The sequence below is a fragment of the Poecilia latipinna genome, unplaced genomic scaffold (assembly GCF_001443285.1).
Source record: "Poecilia latipinna isolate Pla-1442-1.1 unplaced genomic scaffold, P_latipinna-1.0 Scaffold386, whole genome shotgun sequence".
NCBI lineage: Eukaryota > Metazoa > Chordata > Actinopteri > Cyprinodontiformes > Poeciliidae > Poecilia > Poecilia latipinna.
The window spans coordinates 256629-269500 of NW_015113002.1; the positions used below are offsets into that span (position 1 = coordinate 256629).

At 39.2% G+C, this 12872-nt stretch overlaps 1 protein-coding gene and 1 long non-coding RNA gene across 4 annotated transcripts in view; one reads left to right on the forward strand and one right to left on the reverse strand.

Moving 5' to 3' along the window:
- Positions 1–12872, reverse strand: part of LOC106950241 (exocyst complex component 3-like 4) — a 39344-nt gene that overhangs the window by 16561 nt on the left and 9911 nt on the right. For all 3 annotated transcript variants that reach the window (XM_015036975.1, XM_015036973.1, XM_015036974.1), the window contains exons 3-8: positions 11691–11816; positions 10592–10819; positions 7154–7772; positions 3584–3701; positions 1815–1940; positions 1154–1254 (exon numbers count right to left, since the gene is read on the reverse strand). In XM_015036975.1, coding sequence (XP_014892461.1) covers positions 1154–1254; positions 1815–1940; positions 3584–3701; positions 7154–7772; positions 10592–10819; positions 11691–11816 — 1318 coding nt within the window. The remainder of the gene's footprint in view (positions 1–1153; positions 1255–1814; positions 1941–3583; positions 3702–7153; positions 7773–10591; positions 10820–11690; positions 11817–12872) is intronic.
- Positions 3710–6774, forward strand: LOC106950244 (uncharacterized). Its single transcript, XR_001425575.1, has 3 exons — positions 3710–4917; positions 5923–5924; positions 6764–6774. It is a non-coding gene; the product is annotated as an uncharacterized LOC106950244 (long non-coding RNA).

A 12872-nucleotide genomic window follows, 5' to 3' on the forward strand; every position in this document is an offset into this window, starting at 1 on the left:
TAGAAAAATGCGATAGTTTATACATTGGCTAAGTTCTGTGGTGTTTAGCAGGTCGGACACATTTTGCATTTACTATAAAAGTAGTTCAGTTTTAAGCTCGTCTGTTTGTTTCTTTCTAATGACAGACTGAACAGAGCTCAGTGAAATGTTCTGGATCCTTTCTGCTGGGTTCCTCACGATTCACAATTCTGTTTGTTCAAACCTTTGAGGCTAGAAACAGACTTACTGCATTTAGAACAGCTAAAAGACACTTAAACTGGATTTTATTCAAGGCGATCAAAGTAAAGGAGACTCAATGCAAATGTACGTCACACTTTTCAGATTTTTATTTGTAAATTTATGAGTAAACTACCCTTTGCTTCACAATTAGTGGCAACATGTTGGTCTTTTCCATAAGATTCAGTTGAAAAAATATATATGTGCCATAAAATCAAGTATGGATAGAAAAACTGAAAGGAAATCATGTGAAAAGGTTTAGATGATAGGAAAATGTTTGAAATGGCTGCCTAAACTATTTGAGCTTTTGACTAATTAGTTACATGAATTCAATGGTATTTTGAGACTTGAAAATGAAATCCCAACCTGCAGTTCATAGGTGTCTTAGCGCCATCCTGTGGGAAGCTGACTTCAGAGCTACATCGGGGTCATGAACTTTGCTCAAAAGAAAAACAATTTGAAACTGAAAAAAAACCAAAAAAACTTGAAGATGAAAAGTAGACTTGGACTTTTGTTTCCAGTTTCAAATCTATTTTCAATCTATTTTGTCAATTTCAAGTCTCTTTTTTTTGTCAGTTTCAAACTTTTCTTCAGATCAAAATAATTTTTCTGTTTCAAATCTTTTTGGGATTTTTTTTTTTCAGTTTTTTTTCTATTGAACAAACTTTGAGTTTTTCCACAGGTATTATTACTCTGACAAGTTGCTCTGGGTTTTATCTGCATGTTTTTATTTAATTTGAAGTGTTTTTGTTTGAGATGATTGTGATAGTTTCCAACACAACTGAGAGAAACTCTCTTATGGAGATATTTCCTTTGTTCTACACCAAATCTTTTTGATCACAATGACTTTCATCATCAAGACTTAAGATCAACTCAAATGTTTTGTGCATGTTGAATATGTGCATGTTACTAAAATTAGTATTATTTGTAATCATACTTCCTGGGAAAACTTTTCAACTCCTCCAGGCAGGAAACGATGACTTTCTTCACCAGATCAGGGTCCAGTTTTCCAGAGTGGTCCACTTTTCCTTTAACAGCCTGCAGGCAGAAACGGGAACATGAGGCTCTACTGCCATCAAATGGATGCAACCCTGCATTAAATTGGATATTTATACTTTTATGTGTAACTGAAATAATACACTTTAAAACTGAATTTTGGAGCGTTTAAAAAAAATAACCATTCAAATTAAAAGTTAAAGTTGAAACAAGCACAATAGTTTGTAAACATAATGCTTAAAAATGGCTGAACTCTAATAACGTTAACTACTTCACTTTAATAAGAAATTCCAGCTAAACATTTTGATTAGAATATAACTAAAGACACTCAGTCAGCTCATGTGCTTATTCATGTAGAGTTAGTAGGACAAGGCTACAGTTGATATGTTCACACAGGTTAGATTATTAATTAATATACTGATTGGAAATAATCTTCTCTGCTGATAGGTAGCATTTAAAAGCTGCATGAAAATGTAACTTTTTTTATTCAAGCTCTTAAATCTTCATCATTTCTAATTAGAAATATTGATTTAAAGAAAAAATGACTCTGCTTTTTATTAGTTAAACTGAAGCAGAATGATTTATCACTATGGGGGTCTTACAGTCCAAATGTCCATAGGAAACAGAGAGAGCAGCAGGTTGTCTTCCCTCTGGGGCTCCGTCTTGTCTTTCCACACAGTCTCATGTTCGAGTTCAATCACTCTGTCCAGCAGAACGCTCATGTCCTCCTGCAGCACACACACACACACACACACACACACACACACACACACACACACACACACACACAGAGAGAAAAACAGCAGGCCAGCACTGTCAAAACACGAGTCTCAGCAGGAAGGAACGGGATCATTTCAGGCTGATTATTTGGAAATTTGATTTGAGCTGAAATCACATTTTCTTGTTTGTAAATGACAGTTCAGTCTTAGGGAGTGTTCATTTAACTGTTTTAAAATACGTAGACGTCCAGTGTCCAAAAATAACACTGTAGTCAACATGAAAAATGCTGACTACATTATGCTCACTTTTCCCCAAATTAAACCTGAATATGAAGAACTATCTTTCCATTATGCTGCAGCAAAAGACTGGAAGAAACTTCAAAAAGTGATAAAGTTGAGCTTGTTCGTAACATTAGGTACTTGTAAAGGTATTTTAAAGAAACCCTCACATACTTCAGCTAAAAATGAAGTATTTTTCATTTTTAGCTGAATGAAAAATACTCTGCATTGTTGTTGTTGTTGTTTTAACTGTTTTATGATTTCAACAGTGTTGCTAATGTTTGTTGCTTATTGTAGTGTCCAGCTTGACGTTCCTCTGCGTTCTTCCCTCCCCGCCAGGCTGTTACTGTAAGTAAGAATTTGTTCTTGATCACTCACCTGGTGAAATAAATAAAAATGATTTGAAAAAAAATCAATAATGGAACCAAAGCAAAGGCCGGTGAAGAAAATAAAATAAAATAAAAAAGAGCAGAGGTCTTTATATTATTTTTTCGAAGATAACACAGCAGTTATCCTGATCCCACCACCACCATGGTCTAACTGAGGTAAAGTATCCATGAACTCTGTCAGCTGCACTGACTTTGTAGTTAATAAAACCATTTTAGCAGCAGATGACAATCACAACCAACTGTGGGAACTTCACACAGGACGATGTGCTGCTCCTCTCTTCCTGCAGACTCTGGGAACTTGATTTGAAGTCATGAAAAAAATGGTCCCTCTAACAGCCCTTTAGTGTTCCACTGAGAAGTAGCTCCTATAATGAGCTCAGCATGTGTGCAGTTGCTCCAAGTGTTTGCTAATAGATGCTGGCTAGTCTGAAGGAGCTGAGTGGCGGAGAGCTGCTCTGTGAGCAGAAGCTCAGAAGCCTGGAAACTGCAGCTCTGAGGAGGAGCTGTGCCTTGAAGGCGGAGCTAGAGCCACCCAGGCATTGTTCACAACTAAATGGTTGCCATGGAGATTAAAGGATTTGTCAAACATTCATGAAAGAAACATATCAACACTCTAGTTATGTTTCTGATGAGGGAATAACATAATAACATGAAGTAAAGCTAAAAAAGTTGGCTACATATTTCTGCCCCTTTAAATTTTATTCATACCCTTTTAGAATGATTTGAAACGTCAGCTTTTACCTACAGTCCAAAATCTGCCAGATAGCGCACCCTACAGGTCAAAAGATGCTCTTTCACCTGGGAGAAGGGGGTATATGGAGGGTTCTGCTCCTGCTGGCTGAGGCTTTGAGTTTCTCATCTTCCAGCTTTTTTTCAGTAGGCTTGGTCCTACTTGTTCTTATTGTAAAGACCTGTGTGATTTTTATCTTGAAAGGTGGTATAGGAATTTTTTTTCTTTCTTTCTTTCTTTCTTTTTTATGTTACCTTTACTTTGCAGCAGTACTTCTCCAAAAGCTGCTTCAGGAATCCTTCTTGTAGTTGCAGGTCAGCACTTTCCTCCGCCATGTCCGGCTGCAAGGAGAAACTTCCCATGATCTTCTCACTGTTGGAGTGAAAAAGAATACCAGTCACATGTTGTGACATGTGCCAAGCACCGAAGCAAGCTAAAAACAACACATCCCACTGAGAGAAGGCTTCATGTGAACAGACCTGTTGACTTGGAGTCAGAGCCAATCACACGGCTTCCTCATGACATGAAAAAAACTGTCAAATATTACAAAATCCAGAATTTTCTAAGAATTTGCAGCCTATTGCAGTATGTCAGGGAATTAATTCATATTATCAGATTTAGTAAAATTTCAGTGGTCAATCGCTACATTGCAGTTTAGAATATTGTAATACACAGACTTTGTGTCAAAGTAAATAAAAAGAATGATTCTGTGTACTGGACTGTAGAATTTATGACTCTACCTAATTTGTGAGAAACGTGTCCATGACCTGAATTGAATGTTTCCATTCTGTCTATTTGAGTTTTTTTTTTTATATATATATTATATCAGCTGGGGGTTTTTTAGACTCCAAATTTGCATTTTAAGCATAACATGTTGGTTTGGTGTGGTCTGATTCAAAGTTAAAATGTCAGCAAAATGATCTGTGCTGTTTTTTAATACTTCCTCCTCAGTGCCTCCCTTTTGCTGGTACTCCAGTCCACAAATAGGTTTTATGTGCTGCCCAGATATGTTAGTTTTCTGTTATGATTGTTGATGCAAACACCCATACAGATCATTCAACTCAGGTGTGTCGACTGTTCCTGCAAACATCCATAAGGAACTGCTTTCACTCAGGAACTTTGTGAATTCTTTCATGGTACCTTGGTAGGTCACAAACTGTGCAATTTGTCCTTTTTTGAAATGCTTTTACAAAATTTGATAGTAATCTGTTATTATGATATTATGACAAAGTGGGTGTAACTCAGCTTCAAAGTCTTAGGCCACATAAAAGCAGGGTCAATAGATGCTGAGACAAAGAGGACGCAAAGGCTGCCAGCTTTCTGCAGAGCCAATTGCAACAGACAAGCAAGCTTCATCTGCCGTTCTGGTTAGCATACTACATTAGCAACCCAATGTACAAGTGTGGGTTTGCGAGTTGCCATGAGGACAAAACAGTTGGAAAACTACTGTAAAACAAGACTGTTTCACAATGTTGTTGAGAAAGAACCTGATGAAGTTGCATAGAATCCAGAAGAATGTCCACTAATCTCAATAAACACACTCCTAAACCTTGTGGAAAACCTTTAGTAGATGGATTAACAATGGGATGTCACTCAAGTTCATTTACCACTGTGTGTCTGTGTGCTAGATGACCTGCAAGGATACCTGACCACACAACCTGTCACAGGCACTGTCATCTTGCATGGCGCCTGCTCCAGGGAGCTTTTATGCTGGATAAGGAACCAGTAGGTCTCAGGGTTGTTCTCTGATGAAAGTCGATTCATGTTGAGCAGAAATGATAGCAGCCAATGATCAGCCACTGTTGTCACCAGATGAGCCTTTGGTGGTGGGGGAGTTGCGGTGTCAGAAGATGGTTCAGAACTGTCCTACACCTTGTGAATAGTACAGTGACAAGACCATACTACCTGAATGACATCATCACTCCAGTCGTTGTGTTTCTGCTTGAATAACACAGGCCTGATTTCATCTTTATGGACGACAGTGCTAGAACTCATCAACATTAAATCGGTAGGAAACAGCTACTGAAAACTAAGGTACCTTGAATGGAGTGGCCTGCAATTTCTCCAGACCTGAATTTCATAAAAAAAATACCTCTGATATCATCTGAGTGGTTTAACTCTGAACCAGAGAACCTCGATGACCCAAGGGCCGTCCTTCAGGAAGACTGGGATACCATGACTCGGTAGACAATGAGTCGACTGAATGACTTGTGAACAACATAAGATGCTTTCGTTGATAATCAAGGCCACATGATATGTTACTGAGACACTGACATTTTTGTTGTGGCATTCCCAGCACTGTTGTTAGAGTTTGTTTCAGTGTATTGCTTGACATGAGGAACTCCCCATTACATGGTTTTACATCAATGCCCTATTGTTAGAACATAATGGTAGAGTGAGTGATAGAGATTTTTGGTATTATCATTTTGTTATTACTTTAGTTCATATTCAGTCTAATGTTAATCTTCCTTATGTGTGTATAAACTGACCTGGAGGTTACGACTGACCGTTTCATCTTCGTGTGAGACAGTTAACTCTGTGTTTCCCAGACCTTAATTCTTATCAACCAGAATACCTCCTAACTGCCTGTGAGCAGTCGTATTTTGTCTCTTGTTTATCCTCCCTCTTTGTTGACAGTTTGACCTAGAGCTGAACTGGGCTCAGACCGTAGATCAGATATCACACCTGGCTGGTTTGTTTAGGTTAAATGTTTTACGACCTCTGTTGTTTTTTTCTGGCTGTTCTGCTTGACAATAAAACAGGGGCTCACGCGAAAGGAGATCAGAATTCTCTGTGAACGGCTGATGAGGTTGTTGATGGAGAGTTCTCCTTTTGCAAAAGCTTTGTCTATAAAATTCATATACGTTGTCTGTGGTCTTTTTATATAGGTTCGAGAAAAAGTACCTATCAGTGAGCTTCTTACATTTTCCTCAACTTTCACTTGAAATCCAATTACCTCTAACTTTTTGAGAGTAGTGTATGTGTGTGATTGCAGACAATGTAAGTGGTAAATGACCTGCACTTGTATAGAACTTTATCTGGTCCAGAGGACTCAAAAGCGCTTTACACTACATTCAGTCATTCACACACACACATTCACACCCTGATGGTGGTAAGCTACATTGTAGCCACAGCTGCCCTAGGGCAGACTGACAGTGGAGAGACTGCTGACTATCAGCATCACCAGCCCCTCTGATCACCACCAGCAGACAAGGTGGATGAAGTTTCTTGCCCAAGGACACAACGACTGATACAGATGGAGTGGAGATTCGAGCCTCACAGGCTACAGGTCAAGCTCCTGACTCCTGACTCACCTTCACCTCTGGTACCATCAAATACTTTTGGCAACATAGGTCATGAAATGGTGTCTGGATCTAAATATTTAATTGTAGCTCTGGCCATTTATCCACGGTTCCATCCAGCTTAGTTTTAAGTTGGCTGCAATGTCCTAAAGGTTTTCTTCCTGTATTGCCCCTTATTTCCATTAAGTCTGACCAGTTTCCCAGCTAATGTTTGTGGTGGTTGTTATGTGTAATTCCAATGCACGTGTACCTCACTTCACAATGCAATACTTTGCATTGTTCAGTCACATAAAATCTGATTAAAATATGTTTAAGTTTTTGTTTGCATGAATACCTTTGCAGGATAGTGCAACACACCAACAACCAATGACTATGTTTAAAATGTTATGTCCATCCCAGTGGGCGGACATAACCGCTGCCTATGCAACCATTCTAAGTCCATTGTCTGTCAAACAGTGAGAGCATCAGATTGACAACCTTCCAATAGAAATACAGTAACACAACATTCCTTTATTCCCCCACCTCTTGTATTTGTTGAGGATCCAGTCCAGTAGAGCGTACAGATCCTTTAGCTCGGTCACCTGCGGCTCCAGCTTCCTCAAGTGCTGCCCGATGATTCTGTGGTAGCTCTTCACGTAGGTGCTGAAGACCTTGAAGCTGGGTGGGTAGGACCATCGCAGCTCCCGCTTCACATTCTCCAGATCCTCTACAATAGTTTTTCCCAAGAGCCCGAGATGGACCGCCAACCAGGATGAATTATGTTCCTTCTTCTCCAGATGAACGCCGTTGACCTTGACCTGCACGCCCTGGGACACTGCCTCCCTCCAGGCCTCCATCCAGCTGTCTGGCAGGCCGCCTGGTTCCTCGGCCCTCTTCTCCTCCTCCTGGATGATGCGAGCCACATGGACCAGTAGTGCCTTGTTCCTGGCAGGAAAGGAGTTGGAATCACAGACTATGGTGCAAATCTTTTTCCTGAGGTCCGTATAGAGGAGGGCCAGGTCTTTCTCCTTCTTTGCCAACTCCATGGGGGAGTTGTCACCAGTTTGCTGTTGCTCCTTCTGAAACTCCAGTCGCATGGCAAGCAGGTTCAGATGAGCTTCCTCCAGAACCTCCATCTCTATCAGCTTGTTGATCTGCATAACTGAAGGTAAAAAAAAAAGAAAAAATGACAGACGTCTTCTTTTTTTCATGCCTGTAGAGGCATGAAAAAAAGACTTAGACTTCAGTTTTATTCTAAATTACTGGAAGCTGAATGATTCATTTTCAAATGAATTCCTTGACGTTTCTACGACATAATCCATTTTTTAATCTGCTGCTTTCATATAAACAGTCCAAACCTAACAGGAAACATGAGGGAGCAGCATTACAAAATGTGTCTTTAAAACCAGCAGCAAATCATAGAAGAGGCATCGCAAGCCCTGTTTCAAATTGCTTCTACTTTACATTGTTGGAAATGATGTTAAATAAATTAAAAAGTCCAAAGAAATCTTTTAGAAAACCCTGAGAAGACTACAGGTGTAAGAACTTGGTAGTTTCCGTTTCAGTCCAGTATTGCAGTAACTGAAAGCTCAAAAATCTGACATTTTTTTCATTAATGAATGCACCAAAATAAGTAATTGCATTCAGGTACCCCAGAGTCACTTAAAGTTAGTCACTTTCAGTATCAGGAAAGTGTTTAAAAATGAAGTCGAGATGAACCACTGGTTACAGAGCAAACACTACAGTCAAAGAAAAAATATCAACAAACATTCAATCAGCTTTCTTGAAATCTACTGAAGTCAGTTCTGGGTCAATTTGCTCCTTCATTATGGAATACACTGGAATTGGCCAAATCTCTGACCAAAATCTGACCAAATCTCCAAGTTAAGATGGAGATTTTGACATGCTAGCATTACAGATATTGTAATGCTAGCGTGCTTTTCAAGCTAATCGCTAGTGTGGTTGGAAAGCTAGCGATTAGCTTGTGAAAGCAATTAAAGGCAATTTAAAACATTTTGCTCCAGCCATTTTGTCGCTGTTTTAAAAATAACTGCTCTCTAATATTCAACCACTGCAAGAAGCTTAAAAAACGTAATATTTTCAACGCTGCCACTAAAATTATATTTATAGTTAGAACTTGCTAAAATCAGTCTAATATTTATGAAAACTTGTGATTGGAAACTAAGCACAAAGCTCAGATTGGTGCATCTTTAATGTGGATTTGTTATTAGTCATTACTGGTTGATTATTTACACTATTTGCCCATTAATGTAGAAACATTAATGGGAATAGCAAAATGGGTTCAACTCATCCTCCTCCAACATCAAATTCTTCAAATAAGACTAAATCTTCATTAGCAGTTTTAACTGAAGTGGATTATCTTCCCCTGTGAACGTTTATACTACAGACGTTTTCTGTGACGTTGTGTGTTTGTAGCTGAAACAAGATTATCTTTAGCTGCTTGTGTTGCAAAAACAGAGACAAAGAAGAGATCTGCACGTACAGACAGTAGGATGACCGGAGCTGCATGAGACTTTTTTCTATCCTTAATTCTTGTTTCCCCACAAGCGGCGAGAAACAAGAATGCTGAACAAGTGGGACAGTATAAACTTTGCTTCTTAAACATAATAAAATGTCTAAACCTGGTGACTTTCCAGACAGTAAATGTCAAACCTGGCCTATTCATTTAGATTTTATTTGAATAGATGAACTCTATGAGATCACTGATTGTTGATCATTGATCAAATGTAGCTAACAATAAAATAATCCAGAGTAATGTGCAGTAACACAGTAACTTGCAAAATAATCATGTTCTTCTTTCCATTTTTTTTTTCAAGAAACAATGTATTTCAGTGTGATTTTATGAGACATAGAAACACAAAGTTGAACATAATTGTGAAGTAAAAGGAAAATGATATTCATCATGGCTTTAGTTTAATTTTTTACATAAATACAATCTGAAAAGTGTGGCGTACATGTGCGCCACACTTGTATCTAAGCAACATCTACTTTACCAAAATAACTCATGATCAATTGGATTGAACAGAGAACGTCTGTAAGAATCAATATTCAATTCTTGCCATTTAGATCTGGCCTTGGACTGGGCCATTCTAACATATGAATATGCTTTGATCTAAATCATTCCCTTTGGCTGAATGCTAAGGTTGCTGCCCCTGTCCTTAGCAGGTTTTCATCCATCCATCCTTCAGTGCACGCTGAGCGCTGTCACTATGCCATAGAACAGCATCCCCCTTTCATTTCCATCTCATCTAACCAGAGCACGTGTTTGCAGTGTCTGCATGTCTTGTGGTAAAGAGATTAATACAAATGTATGCCACATTTTTCAGATTTTTATTTGTAGTAGACATTGAAAATGTATTACTTTCCTTTCACTTTCCTGCTTTGACTAGTCCACCTCCTGTTAAATTACAATAAAGTTTCGTGGTTGTAATGTGACAAAATGTGAAAAAGTTCATGAGGTGTGAATATACATGAAAGCCACAGATGAGCATTTCTCTAATATGTGAAATGTCAGCTTGTACAGTTTGTTGTGCAAATCATCACTACTGATTCTATGTTTTGGCCATTTAAACTGGGAATGTATATTTATGTAAGTTAGTTATATTCTGTTGGCATGCACACGTAACAAAATGCAGTAGCTCTTATTTGCAGTACATAATTTACATGGTCAAAAGATGAAAAACAAAGTTATAAAGAATGACAGTAATGACGGCTTTCGGTTCCTTTTAGAGCCCCAGCTCCACCTCTTGCAGAACCTTCCACCAAGCAGAGTGCTCTGACATTTCAAAGGTGTCTTTTAGCTTCTACATGGGTGGAAAAGTCCATATTTACTGTCTAGATGTAGCAATGTGGAGGGAGGATGAAAGGCCTCAAAGCAGAAACCCTCTCCATTTATATCTGCTTCAGCTGTACCCAAATAAACTGATTGAGAAGCGTAAAATAACCTGTGATGGTGCGTACCTGACAGTGGTGTGTGTGGAATTTCAGGCAGCGTGTACAGCTCCTCCATCTCCTCCATCTCCTCCACCTCCGTTTCTTTCTCCTCCCTCATTTCAGGCAGGGCCTCAGCAGCCGGAGGCTCCTGCCTGGCCGCTTTGTCGTTCTCCTTCTTGGAGGGAAACCTCAGACTTCTGCGAAGTGAGGATCCTTTCTTCAGAAGGGAGTCGGTCAGCTTAGACATGTTGGGATCTGAGAACAGAAAGCACGCAGTTTCTGTGAATGCATCGTACGTCTTACATGGCGACACTGGGTGAAGAAGAGTCAGTTAGCTGCTTTAGCGTCAGTGAGATCAGAGGAAACATCAAATCAGCAAGAAGCGATTTAAAAGGAAACTGTGCTATGAGCAAGTGAGAGTAAAACTTTCAGCAAATAACAGGAAGGCTGAACATATTACAGTGATATAACTACTTTATCATTTTCAGCTTTCATACCTTTACAGGTTATATTTTTAAAATGTTGGCATCCATTTAGAAATTTCAGTGTCGCAATAAGGTTTTTGATTATCTAGTTAGCACTCTACCCGTGCTAACTGCTAACTTAAGACACTAAAACATGTTTAAACATGTCAGATCTGTAATCATTTTATCAATTTGTTGAAATACTAAAAGCTTGTCATACACTCACTGTTCTCTCACACAGCGGCGTGACTTCTGCACTGCTTTCAATTTAATGACTGACGAATTATGAAATGAAGGTTAGAAACATAAATTAATTCAACTGTCACACAGCCTGAAAAAAGCAAAGGAAAAAAAAAAGCTGTTCAAGCCAGCCAATCCTGAGCTGTGAATATGTGTGGTTGGCTTCAGCTCATTTGCATGCCAACCACTGTAAACTACTTTCATTTCAACATGGTGTTGAAAAATGACCCGTGCAGGGCTCAACTGGTTTCCAAATTCTGTAGGCCGTCACAGAGTTGCACCCTCAACAGAAACATGTCCAGTCACAATGTAAACCATGACCTCCACTGACCCCAAACATAAAGAACAGGAACAAAGAGAGACAGAAGTTTGGTTTTGAGACTATGGAACCAAACTGGTTCTAAGCTGAACGACAGACGTACCTGTCTTTGAGCGAGCTAGAGGTTTGCGTTTGTGTTGTGTCATGTCTGTCAGATCTTCATCCTTTTTTTGAAAGAAGCCCCCTCTGGTCTTCAAGGGTGATGCAGCTGGAGAGCCTGCACTAAGACCTGGTGGAGAAACGGGGAAGAGACGATGTCAGTGCAACGTTGAGTAAATATCCCTGTGTCCAGTCGTGTATCAGCAGGTGTACCTTTTATATTTGTGTGTGGGTGTGTGTGTCAAGAGCTGGGTAATGCAAATGAATCTGAGCTGGAAACCAATGGCTTTTTAAGAGCTCTGACGGGGAACCACAAAGGCATAAGCAGGTTTTTCCGGGAAGTTTTCTCAGCATGTCAGCCGACAGCAAATACCATTAACACAAAGTCACATGACTTACAGTAAATGAAACCGAAGCATTAAGATAAACTCACAATCATAACATGGCGTAACAGCTGGTGAAAGAAAGAACGCCCGTACAACCACTGACCACACAGGACAAATCTGAATGGAACATTTAACACCACTAAAACTCACGGGTTTGTCCTTCCACCTGTAGAGATTTAAAGTGTTTGTTTTGGTCTGTCAGAAGTTTGGGACATCAGGTAAATTGTAACATGATAAGAAAAAAAGGAATTTCGCTGTTAACCTTGAATATTTCAGGCCTTGAGTTTGGTGGTATTCTAACAGACCAGTGTATTACCACCCTTTGTTTTACCTTTTAATTTCTAAGGTACTATCTTCTACCTATTCTGTCCCACATTACCTGAATTCAACCAATTTTAAAGCCTCCTAGAGGTGACTATTAGTTTAATTATTCTCCTTGTTGTATTATGTTACATTTTGTAACAAGGTCATGCTGCTTTTTAAGCATCTGGGGAAGCTTTAGTGTTTACTAGATCTGGTTACTGAAGTCCCATGCAGGGGAATGTCTGCAGGGAATTTCAAACTTGAGCTTAAAGATTACAAAAGAGCGGTGTAAAGATAAGGTTCCCACATGCTTCTCTTCTATCTGGAACACTTTTTATAAAGTAAACGCCAGAAAAATGACAAAACAGCTGAAACACTGAGTTCCTCTAAATCAAGACTAAAAGCCCACCTATTGGAGTTGCTTTTGAACCATAATAAACAGAACATAGACAGACATATTTGATGCGTGTTGGCATAGGCGTAGGAAGCGGGGGGGA